Source organism: Aulonocara stuartgranti (assembly GCF_965226115.1).
Source record: "Aulonocara stuartgranti genome assembly, chromosome: 8".
Classification (NCBI taxonomy): Eukaryota; Metazoa; Chordata; class Actinopteri; order Cichliformes; family Cichlidae; genus Aulonocara; species Aulonocara stuartgranti.
The window spans coordinates 3455075-3479902 of record NC_138959.1 but is presented as its reverse complement, the minus strand read 5'-3'; the positions used below and the strand labels follow the sequence as shown (position 1 = coordinate 3479902).

Below are 24828 nucleotides of genomic sequence, written 5' to 3'. Positions count from 1 at the left end.
TTTAAAATATTTATAGAAATTCATTGAGCTCTAAATGAACAGTCATCAGTCTTTAGCAGAGGCTTAAAAGACGTGTAAATATACTGAGAACTTCACTTCCCATGGGGCACAGCGTCCCGACCCCCCGAACCCACCCGACAGCAACAAAAAAGGCTCTCTTCCACATACAGTAGCATCTCTGGATTATTTTGCAACCTCCCACCCCCCCCTCCCCGAATAAAGGAAAACAACACCGCAAACATCACATACAGCTGTGTGTACCAGCAGTTTACCACCTGCGACTGAGAAACAGAAAGCGCCACGGTTCACAAGTCTCGTTGTAGTTTTCGACAGACGGCTCAGCACGGTTCACAGACGACAGATTTACACTCGATATAATCCGGCCAAACGCACGTCCAAAGGCCCGGAGGAGCCTCCCACACAAAGCAGGCTTTTTTGATGCATTTCATTCATCTGCTGACGCATTTGGAGGACGAGGAAGAAGGTGAGCAAAATTTCCTGATTCTCTGTCTGACATTCAAAATCAAAAAAAGACGAAATAAATAAGTGTGTGGCGTTCCAGTAAAGAACAATCGTCTACTGGATTTAACGGATGCCTGCTGTTGGACGCTGCACGGATGAACTTGGAGGTTAAGAGGGTGAATTGTGGAGGGATGTGAAAACAGATTGCTCACTAAGGACAGTTTCCACTCGGACATCCTACCCTTGCTGATGCACAGCGACAAAGCTTTACTCAGCAGGTGAGAGCGGGCCACAATTAGACTCATGGATGGGAATTCCCACGTGTGGGCAGGCATGTATAAAGGAGCACTTAAACAAAAAGGAAAACCGTTCTCTGGGTGCAGCTCTGACGAAGGAGGAGAAGCATGATGACTGTTTTATCTGGCAGCATCTTCCCAAAGAGGAAGAGCAGAGTAAAGATAGCAGAGCTCTCTGGCCAGCACAACGATGGGACAGACAAATGTGCACGCACACACACACACACACACACACACACACAGAGGAAAATCCCATGTGACGTGTGATTAAACTCGACTCTTTTCTCATTACAGCCTATTGAAAAGTGAACATGAATCAACTGTGGACCAGAAATGTCAGCGCTGAGCAGAGGAAACAAAGAGTTGTGTGGAGTTAGAAGGGTCTCAGACAAAACCTGCTGCGTTTCTCATTAGTGTGTGTGTGTGTGTGTGTGTGTGTGTGTGTGTGTGTGTGCTGTCTATACAACTGTCCTTTGTGGAAACCCAAATATATAATTTAATAAAATGTTTATTTTCAGTGTAAGAGAAACTAAAGTAGCTTTAAGTTATGAAGAACTTGATGCAACCACATAAAGTGACTCTCCCGCTTCTTTCTGTATGTCAGTAGCACGTGTCCCATTACTTAGCTGCATACATTATATATTCTTGTGTTTTGGCAGAACAAGCAAAACTACAAAATTAAAATTCGTTCTTCAACACAAATCTAAAGAATTTTTTTCAATTATTTTGTGGAAAAAATTTGTGAAACTACTAAAAAAAAATGCAATTTACCATGTGCACATTGTGTGGACATGTTTGGAAAGCGGCGTGCAATCCAGAATGTCAGAATTCTGTCTTTTATGAGTTCATATTGTACAGTGGCAGCTATAAAATATTTAATTTAATCTCCTCTGAATTGCAACCATAAACTTAAATTTTTCCCACTGATTTTAACACTAAACCCACTTAAAGTTGTACAAGCTCTCGGCAGATGTTCAGTCACGCCGAGTGAAGCCATTTTCACACGTGAACTCAGGTCAGGGCACTGGCCGAGGCTGCCCTCGCACCGAGCAGACAACAGGAAGCCGCCTGTCTCCTGACAGCCAATCACCAGTTAGTCAGCTCTACACTCACAGTAAACTGTGTTTAACCTTCAGGTGACTGAGTGGCCTCATTTATAACCCCGGCCGTACAGTTCTGTGGGTAAAAATGCTGCCACATCTTTTTAAACCGCTTCTCCTACAGAGTGTCGTTTAGAGGAATTGGCCTCGTGGTGGAGCAAAGAGTTTAACAACTACATTGTGATGTTTGTGGTGAATCAGCGCTAACAGAACGAGCGCTGTGATTTACTGCTGCGTAAGGCTTGAAGCAAATACTGGACGCCAAAAGTTAGGCCACACAGCTATTTTCACTCTTTGTCTGCATCAAAGACAAAAAGACATTAGAATCATTTAAAAATCTTTCATAGATAAATGAAACAGGTCAGGTATGATAAACAGTCCTGTGTAAAAACATAACAGGGTCATAAATAAACCGAGGCTTCAGCTTTACGTTTGCATCCTTGCAGTCTGAGAGCTTGTGTGAAAATGGCTCATTTTTATTTAGACTAAAGGGTTTTGGTGTCGTTTATATGGTGGCACTAAATGTTTCCATCTATATTTGTGGGCAAGAATCACTACAAGGCCGCTAACCTGTAACATGATAACCAAACGCGATCCGCGGGCTTTTGCAAAAAGGTTTTTCACAATAAAAGCCTTTGCTCTGTAACAGGTTTCCGTCGGGTCAGTGTCACCCTTCATCTTTGATGTTGACAGCTGTACAGACTAAGCATGGCCGACGAGTGCAAACAGCAGCAAAAACAAAGTGAGCAGTTGAAGAAAAGCTTGGTATTATTTCAGAATTTTTACAGTATCACAATTTCAGTTAAATAAAAGTCAGAACCTCTAACTCCAAACTCTCCCTCTCACAAAAAAAAAAAAAAAAAAAAGATGGAAAATGACCACACACAGGGCAACCCTTCATCGACTGAATGACTGCTTCCTTACAGTAACACACTCGTAAATGTGACAATGTGATATGACTCCTCGGTACAGTGCAAAACATCACAGCAAATTGCAGTGTCAGTGGGTCCAGGACAGGAACTGAAGGACCAAAACAGTGTTTAAGCATCAATCACGAAGACAGACAAGTGTTTCAATGTAAATGTACACCACAGATATGTACTGTTAGGCACTTAAAACACCTACGAACGCCACACAAACCTAAATCCACTGCTCCGAGTCTACGCGTGCCATGACGAGTTCGACTACCTTTCCCGGCCTCCTAAGCCTGGCTCCAGCTCTTTGGTCACATTTGCTAAGTTAGGTTAATAACCATTTTTCACTAATGGAAAAAAAAGAATCTCGAGGTTCGACCTGTGATGGATAATTTTGCTCTGCTTCCAGAAAGTGTGACTTGAATTTTGTTAATTTCATCATGGCCTAAAAACACTAGGGGCAATTAAAAGTCTCTCCAGTATATTTCCATCTTCGCTACAGAGATGCACTAATGAGGAAGCCCTTAAATGTCCTCGCCGCGATGACTTCTGTCTGCTGCCAGTCCTCACATTCAGCTTCACCACAGAGAAACAGTTGGTGAAGTCAGAAAATGAGAACTATAGATGAAAAATAGAGAACGGTGAGAGCTTCATAAAGAAAAATAAGACAGCTTTGTGAGGCGGGCATGGGCGTGTTCGCAGTACTTCAAGGAATTATCTAAGCCAAAGGTTGTGGGACTGGAGCCCAACGGGGAGCAGGTTATAGGGTGAAAGGAAGGTTTTTACTCTGCATCAAAACAGGAAACTTCCCTGATAACATGACAGAGCGAACTGTACTCGACTGAGGGCAGGAGACTTTGTTTTGGAGTCTGGCAAAACAGCAGAGAGAACATTATTTCTTTAAAATAGAGCCCCAGAGGTCCACAGATGATGTTTTTGGGTAAATGTGGTTGCTCAGTCGTAAAATTGTCCTGGTTGACAAAAAATAAAAGCTAAAAACCATTTTTCCCAACCATGAATCTAGGAGTTTACAGCCCTCAGCACTCACTGAGCTGTCTAAGCTCTGCATCGACTTCAGTTTGGTTGAATAGCGAAAGGTTGATAGGCGCCAACCTTTCTGCTGTTCACTTGGTTACCAGACGGCTTGATCAGACACCCACATGGGTCTCACTGCGTCCCGGATCGCTGTGTTGGAGTTGGTGGTGACTTATTTCCGGACAATCAAAGGTGTTGTACCCGCACGCTCAGGCAGCAAGTCGGACCAGCGCTGCCTCCCAGGAAGATCTGCCGAGTTAGTATTGAGGAAACGTGTCCTCTGACTTTTCAGTCAAAGCTCATCATTATTCAGACGTCTTCTATGAGTTTAACATGTTTTTGAACTTCAGGGAGGACAGCTAGTCGGGTAAAGGCCAAGTGCCACACGGGTTTGTTTATTCCGACTACATTTCCTGTGTGTTTGAAGCCTCTACACAATGATAAATCAAGTCCAACTGGGTCCTAAGTCAGCTTCAATCGGGTTCAGGGAGGGGTGTGTGTCTGTTTTGCTGCTGCACGTCTCACGACTGTGTTTCAATATCTGAGACCTGGACGGATGCGTGCACAGTATGATCCTGGAGACAGGAATGCTGGAATGGAAAACTGAAGTCTTCTTAATGGACGTGGTAAGGAGGAATTAGGAGCATTATCATCTCCTTCCACTTTGTTAGCTGGAGTTTGTTTTCTCTCAGTTAGCTCTGATTACAGCTGAGATTGTTTGAGTTGTTTGCAGGTGTGTATACCGGATCTGTTCTGATATTAGCAGCAAACCACGTCTGAGGGAGTGTTGGCAGACAGGAGTGTCCGGGGAAGAAGCCTTTTGTTGTGATGACCTTAAGCATGAATAGATAGAAGCAAATATGATGCGTGTATAGGACTATAAATATCAATGATATGTTTACAGGGTGCTGTACCCCCGGATGGCCCAAAAGTTCTTTCAAATTCGTATAAACTAATAATTTAATACAGCTTTAAATGATGTTGATGTCCAGTTTGACTGCAACTCTAACAGCTAAATCGACTGAAGGTGGACCCCCGAGTTTTAGGGTTTGTGGTTGTATAATGACGATTTATCGATGCTGTAATGTCGAGCAGATTCGGGGGTAAAAGTCTTGTCAGAACAGATTAGAAGTGTTTTTGGTTCAGTTTTTGACACAGTTTAAGGCCCCAGAAGTCAAAATTAGAAGAAATCACGTGATAATTCAGCTCTGCCACTTAAAACACTTCAAGTTTCCCGTTTTGACATCAGAGTAATTCTTACATGACATCTAGAAGGCGTCAGCTCGGCCTCCACAGAAATCACTGCGAGAAAGAGGCCAAGAACAAAGGCAACGAGAGAGATGAACACAAGCATAAAAACATAAAAAAACGAACATGAGCTACGGTACAACAAGGAACACAAAGTGGGATTATGATGCCATGCAGCGTGTGAGGAGGGAGGGAGCGGATCCCTGCATCATTCTTAACATCTCATTTTCCTTAGACGGTTTCTATATAGAGGCACACAGAAGGCTTGCAAGTTACAGATTAAAAGCATTTCACGTGTTTGAGCCAAGAAGAACACGACAAAAAAAACACAAAGAAAAACAAAAACCATACACAGCTCACACAAACACGTGAGGAGAGTCTCAAATGGTTCGGTCAAGTATCCAAAGGGAAAACAGCAGTTATAATAAATAAGAGAAACTGCAGTAAGTATGTCGAAGGGGGGAGAAAAAACCTGGATCTAAATAATAACAATAATTAATATTAATAATAATAATAATAGCAATAGTATCCAGTTCTTTTCATGGTGAGTGGAGAGGGTTGTGATTGGCTCAGTACAGACAACAAGGAGAAAATCTTCCCCCACACAGCCCACACGCACACGCAAACACACACCCCGACATTTAAAGTGTGTGTGAGCGACACGAAGCTGCACGGCTGCGACTCGGCTCCGCCTTTGTCTCAAAGATCTGCGATTCAGCTTCACGCAGGAAGGATCAGGGACGGAGCAGTCAGTGGCTTCAAACCAGCCAAAGCTGCTGGACCTCAGAATCTCATATCTATTGGACTTTGGTGCTTTTGGCTACATTACTTTACAATATCACGGTAAAGTGTAAAAGTTTGAGATCTATTCGCAACTTTCATTGTTCTCACATCTTTTGTTTGGGGTCTTTTGAGGGGTCAAATTAGAAATACATTAAAAATAAATGGACGTGTTTGAACCAGCAGTCATCGCTGAGTTTGCTGATGGGGCACCCCGACCACATGGGTACAGTCACATCAAAAAGCACAACTTCACAATTTATTTAGACGCCTTTCAAATTACAGAACCTTGCTGACACGGTGGCGTCATGGTGGCCATTTCCATCTTTAATATACAGTCTATGCTTGTACTAGACTACCATACTAACTAGTTTTAAAATAAAGCTCTTTATTACATGCGTCACATTTGAACATGATGTGCAGATGCACAGTCGCCTGTACTTTTAAAGCAACGTAAGAGTGTTGCCCTGCCTGTTGAGCTCTTACAGGGGCAGCGAGGCTGCAGAAAATCCATAAAAAAAAATGTTGTGGAGCACGAAAACTGCGTTTCTACTTGGATTTGGAGCCGTGCAGCTCTGTGAACATGCCCCACACACACATGTCATGCACCAGCTCGCACACATTCACGCTCACAGGCAGCCAAGAGCCCAAAATGTGTAGTTGACCTCCACTGTAATCAGGGGGGAAAGCAGTGTAAGTGCAGTACCTCTTTGTGACCACTGGGGGGAGCCCCTGAAGTCAACAATCGGACTCTCCAACTGTTCCTCACTGGCCACATGAGCCCGTCTTTACCCAGAGAGAAATTCTGTACATGCAGTCAATTAATAATCTGATGCAACACTTGCTTCGAGTATGCAAACATTTAGATTATACACAGATAGATTATATCATTCTTCTTTTTTTTTATATAATCTGCACATCTTCTCGCTTCTGCTTTTCAGCAAAAAAGAAACTATGACTCGACCCTTGTGGAGGCCACAGAGTCAGCGCGCTAACAACAGCGCTCGAGGAGGAGCGCAGCGGCGGGGCAAATCGAATCAAACGGGGAGGCTTTGCATACACACATCATAAATTACTCCAGATTCTGTGTGAGGCTCCCGTCTCCCAAACTCCTCCCACCGTGCCAGGTGATGCACAGAGGGGGGGGCTGAGGCCAGGTGGGGGGCGGGGACAGACTCCTCGTTCTGCTTCGTCAGCGGCTCCTCTGGGCTCCGTTTGTCTGCCACTGGAGGGAGGGGTGAGAGGGAATCCTGCGGGTAAATGGGATGGTGGGGGGGGCTGCGATTGGTGTTTTTTTCTTGGATTTTTTTTTTTGTTTCCTCTTTTTTAACAGATTCCTCCCCCTCCCTCCAGTGCACTCAGTCTCCCAAGATGACTTTCACAAAGCTAGCCACGTCGGTTTCTTTGGCCTCGTGGGAAGTGAAGAAGAGATGTTGCTGAGGAGGAAACGGACACCGAGTTAGTCGGGAGCCAAATCAGAAAAAAGCAATTAAAGCATCAATTCCTTGAACTTTGAGGCTGTCGTGTTGTTGTGTTGCAGTTTGCATTGTAATTATGGTCATTAGAGCATTTCTTTGCAGCTGTTTTCAATCTGATTTTAGTTTTTGACACTTGGTTTACACTCATTTGTTGTCATCTCTTGTAGTGACACCTTTGTTGCCTTTTCTGGTCAAATTGTATCTGGTTGCCATACTTTGGCGCAATATAAATTATATTGAATTGAATTTTTTTCAACTTTTCAATGGCACGATTTGCATCTTTATGTGGACATTTTGTATTTGTTTATAGTCGGTTCATGAATCTTAGTTGTAAACAATCCGATTGTTGTCCTTATGCGCCGATTTCACATGTATGTGCATCATTTTGCTTCTATTCATTTTGTTGGTGACTTTGCAGCTCTTAATTCTGTGTCTTCTGTTGATTTCCAGTCATTTGAGTTTTATTTTGCATCACTTGGTCATTTTAGAGCTTGTAGGAAGTCTTGGTTCATGGTCATTTTGCACATTTAAAAAAAAAAATCATTTTTGTGTCTTTTGTTGTTCGTTTGCATCCATTTCGGGTCTCTTTGTGCTTAATTGATTAAGCTGCAGCCATTCAAACACCTGCACCCCCTGATACTCTGAGCTTTTACTGGACCTTTAGTAAACCTTCCATGGATGAGACCAGTGAAGCATCTTGGCTTCAAGCGTCAAATACAGGGTTTGTAAATAACAATCTAAGTGCACCCCCCAGTGTTTGATTAACAGCATTACAAGGTGCTTGCAGGGAAGTCATGCTTATAATCTGTTAACACAGAAACACTCACCATGAGTTCTGTGTAAGTCGGCCGCTCTTTGGAAACTTTCTTTAAGCTGCAGAAGAAGAAAAAAAAGCAAAGATGAAGATTAAATGGTGGACTTCCCCACTCTTGCCACAGATCTGTTCCAGCGGCTGATTCAGTGTTATTCTATGAAAGCGTCTGAGAAGTCGCAGACTGCCAGCCTCCGAGGGTTTCAAGGTAACAGAAAAAATACAACCAAGCACGATGAGTCACCCAAGCACCAAAGAACATAGTCACATCAGTGTCTTTCTGCATTCTGAGTACTGCTCAAAGTGCGGCATCATTTTCTGATATCACCAGGAAACAATGATCGAAACTGGAGGACGACTCGTTTCTCAGTGTGATCGAGTGTTATTTCAGGTCAGCAGCCATACATCATGTAAGCATTTCAGATTCACCCAGATTCACAGAACACCATCAGGCAGGCGTCTGACCATCACGTTCATTCAGCAGCTGCACATTAAGCCTGAATCTCCCATAGGAAACCAGATGAACATGCACTACTCCAGCAAATAGCCGGCCCCCAAAAAGTTCAAAACAAGCCAAAAAAAAAAAACATTACAAAGAAAAGAAAAACAATTCAATAATTTGGCTTTGCTTAAAGGCAGCATCACTTTACATTAGTGACAGGAAGAAGAAGTCTGCTGGTGTTGGCAGTGCTGGGCGAAAAGAGTTCAGTATTCACATCACTGCCACAATTATGCAGTTTCCACATTACTAAGGTTCTTCAGTTATTTGCATGTTAAGCATGTTGTGGGTGGGGTGGGGGGTATTTCAGTTCTATGTGGAACAACCGGTAACAGGAGATATTCTTGTCAATGTTCCAGCTGTTGTTGCATGCCACTGTAAGCTCTCAGTCTTCCAAAGGCTGCCAGACTTCTTTAAGCTTCCTGAAGACATTTCATTTGTCTTCCCAAACACTTCTTCACATCATCTAAAAGTTGATCACTGAAAACTGAACAATACACGAGTCAGATCTTCAGGACAAAGCTCAGCGATATATTTGGACTGACAAGCAGAAGAGACTCTCCTGAGCATCCAAACATTTGCATTCTGGACAGAGAAGACAGACGATTTAAGATGGCCCTACATCCACCTGGACCACCTCCAAGGTGACAACCCAACAGCTTTCAGGAAACCTCTCTGGTGTGAAACATCTTCAAGTACCTAAAAAAACAGACCAGTTGCTTTTAACTCAAGTTTAAATAAATGTTATTGCATTTTCAGCTTGGTCGTTGCTGCAGTGCAGGTGGAGTGAAACAGTATTTAAAATATTGGCAACCACCAGTCTACCGATAAGCCTTTCTTCCTGTTGAAAGGGAGTTTTTCCTTCCCACTGTCACCAAAGTGCTTGCTCACAGGAGGTCATCTGATTGTTGGGTTTTTCTCTGTATGTATTATTGTAGGGTCTACCTTACAACATAAAGCGCCTTGAGGAGTCTGTTGCAGTGACTTGGCGCTGTATAAATAAAACCTCATTCTCAGGTCAGTGCATTCACAAAGCTTTCAGAAAACTTGGACAAAGATTGAGATCACTGAGATTCAAACTTCGGGATTTTTAGTATCTACACCTGTGGTATCATTTTGAAAATCCTCGGTGACTTCCTGCTTAAGTTACTGCATTCACAAACCTAGGTGTCCATGTCGCCGGCCCACCAGTGAAACAATACCCCATCAACCTTTTACAGCTGAAGGGTAAAAATCACCAAATCTGTCCACCATATCTGCTTTTCATCTGTGATTTTTAATCTCTGAAGGTTTTTTGCACTTCTTCCTCATTCCTTCTTCAACTGTGGTGGCTGTAGCTCAGGAGGAAGAGCAGATCTGCTGATCGGAACGTTGCTGGTTTGATCCCTGGCTGCTGCAGCTTGCTCCCCAATGCATCCATCAGATTATGAGTGTAGAAAAGCTCTGTATAAGAATCAGTCCATTTGCCATTTAACCAGCTGACATTATTACTTCATGAACCCTCATCACTGTGCATCACAGCAGCCTCTGCAATTCCTGAACTTCCAGAGCTATGCATGAATACAACTTCTGACTGACTGGACATCATTTGCACTGGAGTAAGGTGAGGTTTACACCTGCATCATCACGGCCTCCCTTTTCTTAAAGGCAAGGTTGTGATGCCCGTCTTAAATTAAGAAAATCCTTTCAGCTCACTCGCCGTACGTCTTCTCGCTGCACAAATACCTGCATGTGTCACTAAGCAACAAAGAAAGAACAGAACCAAAGATTTTTTGGCATGTAGAAGATCTGATCTTGGAGGCACAAACACAATAATCTCGTTCTCAATGGTGCGGTTACAGTTTGGAGGAGTAACGTTACAGAAGAGGATGCACGAAACAGCCGCTCGGCTTTTGACAAACATCCAAAAACGATACGCAAACGCAAAGACATCCCGCTTTTCTCTCTTTACTTTTGTTTATACTCCATCTCTCTGTGCTCTTACTCACAACAGGAACTTGATGAATATCTCAAACATAATTATTTTCGTTTCCAACAATTACGAAAACAATATAATCAAAAACTATACTCAGTGTTTAGAGACTATTACAACTATTAAACATGGAAACCCCTGAGCAGTTCATTCTCAAAGACCCGTGTTTTTCTCTTTAGAATATTTATTATTGCTCGTTACCAACTAACCACCGCCTCATTTTTACCGCCATCATGTCTCACATTCATGCAGTCATCTGCTAACAGCGACCTGCGCTCTCCTGCCATCCTGCCCGTATGACCCCCAAACCTGCCAGCCTCCCGCCTCACCTCTGTGCACCCTCACTGGTTCACACAGTATTTATGCTCAAAACAATATTTGCAGCTCAGTTCTTGTAAATTACAGTGACACAAAATTACATAATTAGAGTAATTAAACTAATACGTAGGGATCCGTAAAAAGTGCACAGTTGCATGTTTACAGCATATTCAGATAGTCCCATCCTGTGAAAACAAGAATAACAAAAACAGCAACAATGAAGCCAATCGAATAAAGGGGAAATCATCTGAAGCCCACTCAGCTGGGATCAGTACACATCTCTCTGTGATCTGTAGCAGCTTCGCGACTCTGCAGGCTTCTCCTGTGTAAAGATCTGGGTGTAAATCTGAGACGTGGATCAGGCTGGAAGAAAGTTGGACAAAGCAAGAAAATAAACCAGAAAAACACGAACCACTGAGAGGTGAAGTCCACAAACTCAGGGGAGAACTGGTCGGCGGGAAGCTGGGGCGAAGGCTCTTCCACCACCTGCTTCAGCTGCTGAAAAGGTGTCCCCCACGAGTCGTACGGGAAGCGCAGGATGGCGAGCTCGATCTGAGCCAAACAAGACAAAAAAACAAAGAGGTCAAGGAGCGTTTTTAGTGCTTTAGTGAGCACAAACACATAACCTGACACAAACATATCTGCACAGCTGCATTCATGTGATTTTTCACCCAAATCCATCCCACGTCGCAGCGTCATTTAATGACTGACCCCAAAACAAGCACACTCTAAAGATCCCACTCATCTCCAGCAGAGCGGCACACACGTGGCTTCCCAAACATCCGTTACAGTTTTTAACTTTACTGTAGTTTTTCCTCTCACTGCTACTGCAGCATTAATGAATTTCACACTAAAACCTCCTCAGCTGCTTCACCTCCTTCAGTTCAGCTTTCGAGGAACAACAGGTGCTCCAACAATCAGCGCCCGGCAGGTTTTATCCCACACGCTGATCGCTCAGTCTGGACCACTCATTCTTCATTTTACAATTATTACAAAAACCTTCCACTACTCTGAAATCACAATTTTCCTCTTTTATTTAAAACCCATTTAGTGCCCTTTTAAAATTCAGACTGTGCTGGAACATTCGCTGCTCGAACAGCCGATCGAACAGGCAGAGACGAGCGCGAGTCAACTGCTGAATCCTTGATGCCAACATCCTCCTCGGTCCGGCCTGAGCTGCAAAGCTATGAATATTTCACGACTTTTTCATTTTTAACTGATAATCGTGTTTTTTTGCAGCGATGCAGAAAAGGTGAACAAACGTATGCAGGAGCGCGAGGCGGCTTTACCATCGTGATTCCTAAACTCCAGATGTCCGACTTGACGTTGTAGCCTTTCTGGTTGGTCTCAGGATTGATCCTCTCCGGCTGTGGACAGACAGAAGGTCACATGATGATGTCAATAACTGCAGCCGTTGTCAAGGATAACCAGCCCCGCTGCCCCGTAATCCCAAAGCTCTTGTGCACACACAGACCGAGCAACGTACCTGGCTCTAAATACCCTCAGCCAACCAGTGGCCTGCCGAGTGGTTAAAGAGTAACTGGCTCATTAAGCGTGTGGATGATAATGAGGGACTCGGGGTCGCAGATCTAAAGACACTTTTAATGCACAAAATCTACGTTTGCAGCCAAAACCGACAGGAAGTATGTTCTGGTCTACGTTCCCCCCCCAGGTAAAAATACTTCCCTTTGTTGTCCGTCCAAAGCGGGATACCTGCTCACGTATCCACGTGTCGTAACATTCGTCAACATTCAGGCTGACGTGGGTGCTGCTGCATTTTTATGAGCGCAAATCCTCAAAATTCAAAGAAACCTCTGAAGACACCAAGACTGCAGCAATAACAGTGTCATTAACAACCATCCAGGCAGTCAGACTTACTTGTAATTTTTTTTAAAGCGGCCTTGAACAATAGTTCTCCGGCTCTCTGGAGATATTTTAGCGTTTCCTTTGGACACTGGCCGTTTTTCAGCCCAGTCCTTGTATCTGACCATTTTCAGAGGAATGCTTTTGGTACGCAGCTGAACACTGACCTATGAATCACTGAAGCACTTTGTTGTGAACTGGTGCTATATAAATAAAAGTGAAATGAAGCATGAAAAAGAGCACCTAATTCAAAGGCTGAACCAGTGTGGTGTCTACATGTTACTGACAACTTAGCAAAGAACCAATTTTAAGTGGTGTATGTAGACACTTAGTTGCTAGCAGACAGAAAAACATTTGTTCACATTTCTTTATAATAATCTTTGAAAGTTTGACAGACATAAAGCACAACAGGAGTGTCTGTGAAGCACAGTGGAGGCTCCGTCATGGTTCAGGGGCTGCATGTACCCAGTGACTGAATTTTTACTTTTACGAGCACCAACAGATTTTTATCTGGAAAACAGCTGATTGGCAGCAGCTTAAAGTTGGCGATGTATATAACGTTTTTTTTTATTATTAACAATCTTTGTCTAGTTTCTCTGACCTGCATGGACTAAATCCAGGTGCTGCTGCTCTTCAGCCTGACCTTTAATTCTTTGTGATTCCAAGTATTGGCCAAAATGTATTTTAGAAGCATAACCTTAAATCTTTGAAGTGTACCAAATGATGTTTGAATGAGGTGCGTGAGACGAATGTTTCCTCCGGTGGTCATGAACACTGGTTAAACTGAACAGGCTGGGAATTATGTGCTTCCATGAGACTGGATCCTTGCGTAAACTAGGAGGCTTTCTTGGAATTTTAAGTTATCCAGATCGTTCCGAAAGACGCAGCATTATTTCATGTTTATAAGAAAGTTTTCCTGGAAATCCAAAGAGTCGCTTCTTCAATCCAGGAAAACAGAGCCACGTTTCTCTCAATTACACTGTAGTTTTCTCTTGTCTACGAGGACACACACACTCCTGTAACAATCAAACGCTTCCAAGCTTTCAGTTTTAGTAAAGTGTAGAATTACTGCCTCGTAGTTAGATGCATCAGCCAACCTGCTGCGGTTTATATTTATTGCCTTTCCAGATGATAAAACGCATGTAGCGAGCGAGGCCCTTGAAGGCATTTAACAGGTGGCCACCAAATCAGTATTCAAACAATTGTGAAATAAGGTCAAAGTCTCGCCTGCTGTTCCCGAGTTGTGTGCTTTTGCAGAACGCCGTCGCAGTAAAATGACCTGTGAACTTTTTGTAAATGTTAAAACTCTGAGACGTTTGGCTAAAGCGTATGAATTCCTGAGTTGTGTTTTGTAAGGTCAAAGTGACCGTTGACTGTCAAAGTCCATTTTAGAATCCAGACGAACGGACGATCACATCACCGGCATGCATAACAGGGAGCAGGAGGAGGGAGGGGGGTGTTTGGGACGTAACAACAGGTACACAAACAAAATGACGCTAAAAGCCTAAAAAAAATGTCTATAATACCTATAAATTTAAAGTTTTTCATATAGTTTCCATTTGTAAACTACTTCTGATTCATTAACAGGTGTAAAAGTTTCAGTACTTGTCCTACAAGAATCCAAAGCCTTTGTGTTTTAAACTTGAAGAACCTCCTGCTCATGGTCATCTTCTCCTGCATCTCTGGACACAGCTGCTGTCTTTAGATCGCGTCATTGAAGCCCTCATATGTCTCCTCGTGTTTGTGCCCCTGCAGTGAGTGCATCGGGCTCTCCTCCTGATTCAAAGTCATGATTCGTCTGGACAACAACTGGACACTGTGCATCCTCCTGGTCTTGCTCCTCACCTGCTGAGTTACCTTCCGGTTTGGAAAGTTTGGACTGATAAATACTGCGTGGTCGTATTAGGAGGCCCAGCGTTCATAACTAGTAAAGATAAATTAAACAGAGTTGATGTTTGCACTGTCCGATCTCGCCACAGAACATCGTGAAAGTTTCCAGAAATGGCGTTCGGATGACGACAAGCAGACGTCGTATCGTTGCATGGAGCTGTCAGCTCACACACTCAACTTCACGTTGGACGTTATAACAAAATAATATCAATCAAACAATCAACAAAGTGAGAAGATTTTGAGCTGTGTTTGGTGGCTCTTTAGGAAGCTCACACTGGACTTTTTAAACTTTTAATTACAGAAAGAATTTTATTTTACACTTCATTTATTTTCACTTCATTCCTTACAGCATCGCGCTGCTTACCGCCATGTAGGGTTTGCAGCCAGCGTCCATGGTTTTAGCCACAGAGTCCACCAGGTAGCCGCTGATGCCAAAGTCGCACATCTTCACTTGGCCCTGAGTGTTGATCAGGACGTTGGAGGGTTTCACATCTGGAAAGACGGCCAAACAAACAGGACTTTTAGCGAACAGTCGCTCTGTTAGTTCTGTTTCCCTCTGAGAGAGCAGCTGGCTGACCTAGCAGCTGGCTGACCTAGCTGCAGACTGCGGTCGCTGTTACAGACCGACGGGTGTCTTCATTTCTGTGACGTATAGCTGCTTTAACGGTGACTTTGACAACTTTGACCCAACAACAGTAACACGGTGGTAACAGAGGTTTGACACAGGAAGGATCAACTCTTAAAATACCAGCATGAGGTTTGTAAGATTTAGTTCTGTGGCTACAACATATTAGTTCAGCAAAGCTTCTGCTGCTCATCCTCAAATGTGTGTTTTAACTAAATCTATTATATACATTTAACAAAATGTTAAATTAATGGCAAGTCTGAAGTGAAAAACTACCAGGCTTAAAGTCAGATGCTTGCAAAACGTAGCAAAATATGTATTTTGTTTACCTGAACATACTGGAAAAAAAGAAAAAATTATCACAAAAAACTTTGATAAAAATACAAAAATAATTAGAGAAAAATAATTAAAAAAACTGAAAACAAAAGCAAAATTTAAAAAATAAAAAACTTTGTTTGTTATCCACTGCAGCGAACACCAACATCATGTATCAATGTATTTTACAGATAGCCATTGTACAAACCACACTTCATTTATCACATATTTGTGAAGCTATTTAAGAATTTCATAATTTATTTTGACAAAAACGTACTAACATTTAATGATAAGTGGTGCAACGATTCTCCTAACACGTGAAAACATCATTATTACATTACGTGACATAAACTGTGTTTTTATTCTTAACAACTAAAGACTGTTTTGGTCACTAATATCTAGGAAGCTAACTTTGTACTCTATGAACTGCAAAGCAGAGTAAGAATTAGTAGCACAAAGTAAATAAAAACTCTGCTTATTTACGAAAAATCTGAGCATTTTTATTTTAAAGATTTGTTCAAATTATTGACAAACCAACTAATTTAGGCCTTCTTTTACATTTCAACACAACATCATATCAGCATCGTCTCTGTAATGATAGTGATTTGAACATAATAATAATTTGTGCGTATTTTGAGATGTGTTTGTGTTCCAGTGCAGATCAGGCAGCGATGATGCTTTAACCCAGAGTTCCCCAACCTTTTATGCACCATGGACCGGTTTATGTCCGACAATATTTTCACAGACTGGCCTTTAACCTCCTGAGACCCGAACTCTTCCACAGCATGCATTTTTAATTTCTCTTTGCTATTTGGGCATATTGGGGCCCAATAAATGTAAAAACAAAGAATTACCAGATTTTTTTTTTTTACCTTATTTTTGTCTTTATGAAAAATAAGAGCCACATATGAAGATATTCGTTTAAAATTTTGATAGAACAGTAGCAGTATAATGTCCTCGTCAGTGGATATCAGGCCCATGTAGAGCAAAATTGAGTATTTCAGTCTAAATAACCCAAAATGGGATGTACTCACTCCAAGGACAAAAAGAACATTTTCATAAATTTAGCAGAATCGTGTTATTGTCTTAAATAATCCGACAGCTAACGTTCAATCTAACTGCGCTCGATACATGTGCTGTCATATGCAGCCCCGCCAGCTGAGTGGTCTGAAGCACTCGGTCCAGTTCAGCGCCCCATCGCTGCTGAGGCTGCACCAGCCGGCCTGACGACCGCACACGTGAGGCTGCAATCCACCGTTTTCTGACCCAGAACCAGAGACGGATGCTCGTTTAACTGCTTTAACACAGACGCACTGCTGTGGCTCTCCAGTAAGATCTGGCAAGAGTCTGAAGGGATAATGGAAGCGGAAAACAGAAGCAGCCGCGTGCAGCTGAGAGGAAATTGGCAGTGAGAGTTTAATGGGTCTCCAATCTAAGGCTCTTACCTCTGTGTATGACTTGCAGATTGCTGTGGAGATGCTCCAGAGCTTTTACTATCTGTAATGAGAAAGGCCATCAATAAGCAAATGAGCGTTACATAACCCGTATGTGTCATTAAGCTAAGTTGAGTGTTCGCATTAAATTTTAATCATTCACATTATGCCGCTTTAAGTGAACCTACTGAGACAGCGATCTTTCCCAGGATGTCCTCGGGGATGGTCAGGCCCTTCTCAATCACCTGCTTGTAGAACTTGTCGAGGGAGGTGTCCATCAGCTCCATGCAGATCCACACGTCGCCCTGGCAACAGACAGGCAGATTTGGAAACAGATCAGGACAAAAAAAAAAAAGGAAAAAAACGGCAGAACAAAAAGGCGCCGGCCGGATTCCAAACAGACAGGAAGTGACAGATTTTCTAGTGATTCAGACCCAGTGAGGAAATCCTGAACATCCACTCACTGCTGCAGGAAGTTTCTGCATCAGACGGTCTGCAGAGGTGCCCCCCGACCCCACTCTTAAACTGTTTTAGTCTTTATATCCATTACTTCTTCAAGACCGCTCTGTGAGAGATTTGAATGACTCTGTCCTGACTGGTTGAACAACGGAGAGTTCACTGTTTTTCCACTATGGAATATATTAAGATACTTTCCTTCACTCCTCTCTCCAAAAAGACACACTGCCACGAACGCACAAAGAAAATGAATAACGAGCAGCAGCCTTTCTGTGACTCTACCTCTCTGAATAGTGCTCCGTAGAAGGTGACGGTGTAAAAGCAGTCCACTGTCCTCATGGAGATGTCCAGATCCATGAGCAGCCTCTTCTGCTCCTGAGTGTTCACCGTGGCCCGAATGCGCTGAGGAAGGATGACAAGAAACAAACCGTCAGAGCGAAAACAGTCGCACTTTGTGATGTCAGCAGGGAGACAGGCAAGAAATGTGCAGCCTCTTCACGGGTAGCATTATCCTACTGCTGGTCGTGAGGTGAAGAGCAGACATGACGTTTTTTAATCTGGGTTAGAGATTAGAGAAAGGCCAAAAACTGCAGATGAGGGGAAAGAGCAGAGCAGCTCAAGTCAAAGTTTAAAATCAAGTAAAACTAAACGGAGTCTGAATGTGATTACATCCCCACCTCAGCTTTTCACTTTGACTTTTCAGTTCCCCATACCACATAATGAGGAGCAGAGAAATACAATATTTACACCATCCAATCACTATCATTATAAACTTAAATTAAATAATAAATAAACTCATGTGTTTTAGCTTTGCAATAAAAACTAATGCAAGAGAAATATGCAACAGAATGAATGAAGCAATAAATGCCCAGGAAGGATATTTGCAAAGTGTTTCCTCTGGAGTAACAATGGTCGGTAAATAAATAAAAGCAAAGCTCCAGCTGTAATACCCAAGGTGGTGACGAAAAAAGAGAAAAAAGGTTTGACACCAACACAAAATCAGAGTCAGAGTAACCTGGCAGCTGGACGGCCAAGAACACCTGATCTGTCAGCCCAGCAGGAGAAACCCAACAAATGTCCACAAGATCCTTAGGTTTGCTTTACAAACCACTCCACCCACATACGTTACTGTTCACTGCCATACGTAGAGTGATGTGTGCGGTCAACACACACAAAACTGCACTTTTATGTTCATTTCAAAGAACAGCAATCAGGATCACTAATCAAGCAGGAATCAAAAATCCTTCATAAACTCTAAAACTGCTGAACGCACAGATTCAGATTTTTGACACAGATTGGGGGAACCACAGATTAAACCTTTTGTATTTCTATTTGTGGAACAAAAACTATGGAACAGTTTTGTAATTTTCAAGTCTACATATTTATACTGACCTTTATATTTATATTTACACACAGACTTTGCCGTTGTCTCTGTTTTTGTGGGCCAAGTGTGACGCACATGGTAACTCAACAGTGGATTAATGAGTGCATACATCTTCCTACTCCAGGACTGAGTTGTTATTTTATGTCATGTAGATTGTGTCGACTGTGTTTGCGCATGTATGTGTGTATATATATTAGTATGTTTGTATTTTGGTTTGATGTACAGGTGTTTTGCAGGCCTACGGATCGATCATCATCATTAACATCATGATGAGATGATGATGAGAGTCCCATCCTGACCTCCTTCCCTGTGCGCTCTGCAGTTTTTGCATGGAATAACTGGATCTCCATTTATAAAACGAGCAGTTTCCATTTCCATTTCCAAAAGCAGAGCATCAGGTGAGGAGCGAGTGTGTTTTGTGTGTTTGTCACTTTGCTTTAATGGGCTCGTGGCTAAATAAACATTCCTGAAGTCTGGAAATCGTCTTTCCTTTTACCTTAACAGCCATGATCAGGCCACTCGGCACGTGTCTCATCTTGTCCACCACGCCGTACGCTCCTCTGCCGAGCTCGGAGATCTGCTCCAGGTCATCTGCCTTCACCTCGAAATTCTGCACAAATGGAGGACAAGTTCCAGTGGACACCAAACCCACAGGGCGAGGAATCTCTCATGTCTCTTTAAAGCCATGCAAAAGTCTCCTCCACGATGCAGCAGGATACTTCCTAATTTTTTTTTGTTTCCAATTGTTCAAACACGAGAAAAAAAGAAATCTCTTTGACTTGTGGCCAACTCGAACAGAGAACGAGCAGCCAGCCCTGCCAATGGAAAATTCCACTTATTTGAGGAGTTTAAAATAAATATTTTTACTGCCTGATGGGCAATAAAAAGCATTCCAGTCTAACCACAATCAGAAGTGTTCAATTCGGCTGTAATGTTCATCAGGACATTCTTTACAGCCAACAGAGCCGCGATTAAGCCAACCTATGTGGATCGACCAAAATTACACTGGGAGGAGGAAAAAAGTAAGAAGTTATGTAAGAGACCGCGACGAGAGGAGGAAAAACAAGCATCAAACCCTGAATGGGATTAGGAAAGGGGGAAAAGAAGACAGTAAATGAGCCAAAGGAATAAAATTACCTTCTCTCCGATTGTTACACAAGCTTTCGAATCCAAATCTCTGGGGGGTCTGAAACACAAAAACATTTGGTTACATATGAGCAGGTTAAAGTGTTCTTTAGAGGACACGTCGCACATTTCAGGCACAAAACAGCAGAATTTATTCTTCTGCAAAAACCACCAACTATGAAAAGATGCTTCTGGCTTTCAATTCACTTCAATTTTATGTTATTTACTTCCAACAGCAGTCGCCTCAGAGTGCTTCGTATTGTAAGGTAAATGTCCTTTGCTTTGGGAGCAGCGATTAAAATTAGAAAAAGTCAGAATCTTGAAATAAATAACTGAGCTTTTTCCCCATCAGAGCCAGTGGAGAGAACACAGACTGTATATGAGAGACGGAAGCAGCAACATCTGTTTGGTATTAAACCTAAAACTGAGTATTTTTACGATCTTGGTTTTGAGACAGGATGTAACAAGACCTGGCTTCAATTCAGTTTTATTTACACAGCACCAAATCACAACAACAGCCGCCTAAAGGTGCTTTATATTATAAGATAGAACCTACAATAATACATACAGGGAAAAACCCAACAATCATATGACCCCCTATGAGCAAGCACTTTGGTGACAGTGGGAAGGAGAAACTCCCTTTTAACAGGAAGAAACCTCCAGCAGAACCAGGCTCAGGGAGGGGCGGGGCCATCTGCTGCGATTGGTTAGGGTGAGAGAAGGAAGACGGGATAAAGACATGCTGTGGAAGAGAGCTCCACTTTTCAGGACTGGAAACTGCGTCCATCCTTTATACCACAGGTGTCGAAGTCCAGGCCTCGAGGGCCGGCGTCCTGCAGGGTTTAGATGTGTCCTTGATCCAACACAGCTGATTTAAATTGCTAAATCTCCTCAACATATCTTGAAGTTCTCCAGAGGCCTGGTAATGAACTAATCTTTGATCCAGGTGTGTTGACACAGGGTGTTTTCTAAAACCTGCAGGAGTTCAACATCCCTGCTTTATACTATTCGCTTAACCTGTTTATACTACAGTGAAAAAAACATAGTAAACAACTAATAACAAAACTATATAAAAATATTAGATTAATTAGATATATTAAATAAGATGCAATACACAAAATAAGAAATTAAAATAAGCAGAAAAATACTACACTATTAAACAGATACTTTTGTAATTTAAAAACAATGAGAAGCACAGTTAAACACAATAATGCAGCCACAGTGTTTCTGACATTTCATCTACAAGTTGGCTCTGAACCAGAAACGCCTCTGCAGCTGCAGGTTTCTTAATGAAGAGGACACACTTTAAAAATACACTGAACACTAACTCTTTTTGTTGGTTGCAGAAAACCTGTTCTTATCAAAAGTCAGCTGCAGACTGAGCTTCATGTTATCAAAAATGTGGAGAAAGAGCTCCAAACAGAGGCTTTTATTGTGGCGAGAACGTGCAGTTATCAGGGTAATTAAGACCAAAGAAATTTACTCTTTCATGTTCACACACTGCTTGAGGGTGTGGCTGACTGTAAAAGCGTGCTTACAGAGAAAGATGGTATTAGTGGGAGCGTAACTTCCTCCTCCTATTTCCTGCTGCTGCACAGATTTTCATTTCACATATTCAGCTTTCTGACTTGATTTAAGAAAGGGTCAGACGTGCAAACCGGGATAAATAATCACACAGATAGAAGCATGCGTGCATGTTTCAGTAACATTCTGCAGAAATGACACTTACACTGAGCTGGTACTGGTAGCCTGCTCAAACGCCTCCTTGGGGAGCTTGAGCACCCGCTTCCTCTTACCTGAAAACAAACACAAAACAACACGAGAGAGAAGCTGTGAGAGTTACAGCCGCATGAACAGTTTGAAATAAAATACACCAGGAGACGTCGTCAGAACCACTGACTACAACTGGGGAGTATTTGATACAGCTTGATGATTCAAGCCACACTGACCACCAGCATTAATGGTACATAGAGCTGGGCGATATGAGATTTTTTCATATCACGATATGTTTTTTTCATTTCAGGCGATAACGATATCTATCACGATATAAGCCAAATAACTATATTTGTAAGATTTAAATGTGCCGTTGCTCACAAGTAAAATGTGAAATAATCAGCAGCTTGTTTTTATTTAAATATTTATTTCCCATAATAAGTTCAACAGGGTAGATGTACTTAAGGAACATGAGACTTTTTCAGATAAATAAAGGCAAATATTGCAAACTACACAAAAGGCAGCCGCTAAAGCGTTTAAGTTTCAAAATAGAACAAACGAAACAGACTAAATTGTCAATTCCACTTAGAAACAAAATATTAATTCTAAAAATAAATCTTAGTTTGTTTTACAGAAGAACAGACAAAACTGACTAACTTTTGTCAATATCAAATAAACTGAGAACTAAAAGGAAATTCTCAATCTCTCCTTGTTGTATAGCTGAGCTTTTCAAACAGTTTTAACAGTTACTTTAGTCTGACAAAAGCCGAATGACGAATTAGCGCTTCCAGTCAGAGACTGAGGCTACGTCCACACGTACACGGGTATTTTTGAAAACGGAGATTTTCCGTTTTCGTTTTAAAAATAATCCCGTCCACACATAAAGGCAGAAATGAAGGAAAACGCTGCTATGAACATGCCAAAGCAGCAGGTGGCGCTAGATTCCTAACCGTGCAGAAATGTTGGCCAATCAGAAGTCTAGAAGCCTCGGTGGGAAAAAGTAAACAAAGCTGGGGCATAGAAGCAGAACCGAGTCGTATGTGTGGAGGGACAGTAACTGTGTGTGTATGTAAGCATTTAAACACTGCAGAGAGTAGAATTAACAGTATTGTAGAAATTCATTTCACCGAAACAATAACGTGGCGCACAGTGTGACGCATGCACCAGTTTATTGTATTTCCAGACTTGCTTTCGGCACAATTTACAGTGCACGCTACTCTGTTTTTTGTCAGACTTGAAATAGCCGAAATACCTTCACACTACGGAACTTCTATGGCTCTTCCGTTCGACAATCTCTCCGGCGTTGGAACCATCATCTGTTTTCTCTTCGGTCACGCTCGGTTGATTTTTCTAGTCGGCACACTCATTTCCTCCATTACCCGCTGGCTGCTTCCCAAACAAACACACGTGCGGCTTGGCACTTGTGCTGTACGTAACAAGTCACGCGACGTGACGCTGCGGCTGTGATTGGTTCGGCTCTGCGCTACTTAATTTGGATTGGCTGACCTTTTAAAAAAAAAAAAAAAGAGGACAAGAGCGGCGAGGTCTATCGCGATAGCTTAATTTCTCTATCGAGTAAAAGTTATATCGCGATACATATCGTTATCGTTCTATCGCCCAGCTCTAATGGTACAAGTTAATTGTGGAGCTGCGAGCTGCTCAGATACAACAGGGCAGCTGTGCATGTGCAGCTCTGCACGAACGAGGAGAAAGGAGGCAGAGGGAGACAGACACCGGGGAGTCTATTTCTGTCTCCCAGTGAAAGAACAGCAAAAGCTTTTTTTCCCCCCAAACTAATTGTTGACAAGCAAAACCTATCCATTATCTTCCAATTATCCAAAGTTAGGCTGCTGTGGCAGCAGGCTCAGCAGGGCATTCTAGACGTCCTTGTCCCCAGCAGCACTTTGCAGTTCCTGCTGGCGTCTCGTCCCAGCTGGGCGTGCCCCAAACCACCTCAATTGGCTCTTTTAGACATGAAGGAGCAACGGCTCTACTCCGAGCTCCCTCAGCATGTCTGAGTGCCCTTACTCCGTCACCCCGGAGCTCGTCCTGCTCGTGCCTGCAACCCTATTCTTTTGGTGACTACCCGGAGCTCACAGGTTACAGGCTCTCATCACCACAGCAGTCCAGTACAAGCTCATTACTGCTGGCTCAGCAACAATCCACCAGCCTGCCACCTCTCAGCCTTCTCAGCATTCCTGAAGATTCTGAGATGAAGTGATTTCAATGAATTTATCCTTAGTGGTCCCACCTGGAGGATGACCAACTTCATGAGAAATTTGGTTTTAATTCACTTAATGGACTGTTTGTTTGTATCACGTTTCACTTAGGGATTTGTGATTAATGAAACTCAAAGTGGTGAAAATCTTTCCAACTTTGTTGCACATGTGACACAGAGCTGAAGTGTGGAAGCAACGATTTCTTCATCGTCTACCTGATCTGTCTGCCGAGGTTAGCTCCTTGAACTGGTTTGTGGGTTGCCAAGATGTGGGTTGAAACTACACAATCTGGCAACATTGTATATGTATTTTAGTTGTTCATAATAGAGTCTGAGAGTCATACAAATGACTACATTTTACCTGCAATGACTGCAAAACTGTGAGATTGTCTTAAAACTTCCATACAAACAAATATCAAAGATCTGTGACATCAAACCAAGAGAAGAATTCTTTCGACACTTCTAGAAGCAAAAACCTCAAGATGACAGTTTTGGTTGAATTACAGTAAATCACATATCTGCTGCAACTCCCTGTATTTGTGCAAACTTGTGTAACAGTGGAGTCTGAGTGAAGCTCAGAGCAGCACAGAGCAGACTCATGAGGCTCCGGAGGATGGGTTCACTGGCAGTGGAGCGTACCCCAAAATGAAAGCATACTTAACTTCTTAACATAGCTCAGGATGAGAGATCAGTTCATCATCCTCCTCGGCCTTTGTTTTCTCCCCTTCGGCAACACCAGAGCGCTCGCTCTGTAAACCTGATTATGTGCATTTTTCTGTCCATTCAGCCAACGTGCAGCTGTCAACAACATTAAAAGCGGGAAATTCATAAGAAATACCTGCATATATCTGCACTCCAGGATGATCAACTGTTCAAACACAGATGACCTCATA

General features: G+C 42.6%; 1 protein-coding gene across 1 annotated transcript in view; it reads right to left on the bottom strand.

The window, feature by feature from the left end:
• Positions 1-209: 209 nt before the first annotated feature.
• Positions 210-24828, bottom strand: part of map2k6 (mitogen-activated protein kinase kinase 6) — a 42595-nt gene continuing 17976 nt past the window's right edge. The window contains exons 3-13 of the mRNA XM_082543277.1: positions 21734-21800; positions 20017-20065; positions 19376-19489; positions 17778-17897; positions 17228-17344; positions 17052-17103; positions 15031-15158; positions 12203-12280; positions 11326-11465; positions 8141-8186; positions 210-7271 (exon numbers count right to left, since the gene is read on the bottom strand). Of these exons, the coding sequence (XP_082399403.1) occupies positions 7194-7271; positions 8141-8186; positions 11326-11465; positions 12203-12280; positions 15031-15158; positions 17052-17103; positions 17228-17344; positions 17778-17897; positions 19376-19489; positions 20017-20065; positions 21734-21800 (989 nt within the window). The 3' untranslated portion in view covers positions 210-7193. The remainder of the gene's footprint in view (positions 7272-8140; positions 8187-11325; positions 11466-12202; positions 12281-15030; positions 15159-17051; positions 17104-17227; positions 17345-17777; positions 17898-19375; positions 19490-20016; positions 20066-21733; positions 21801-24828) is intronic.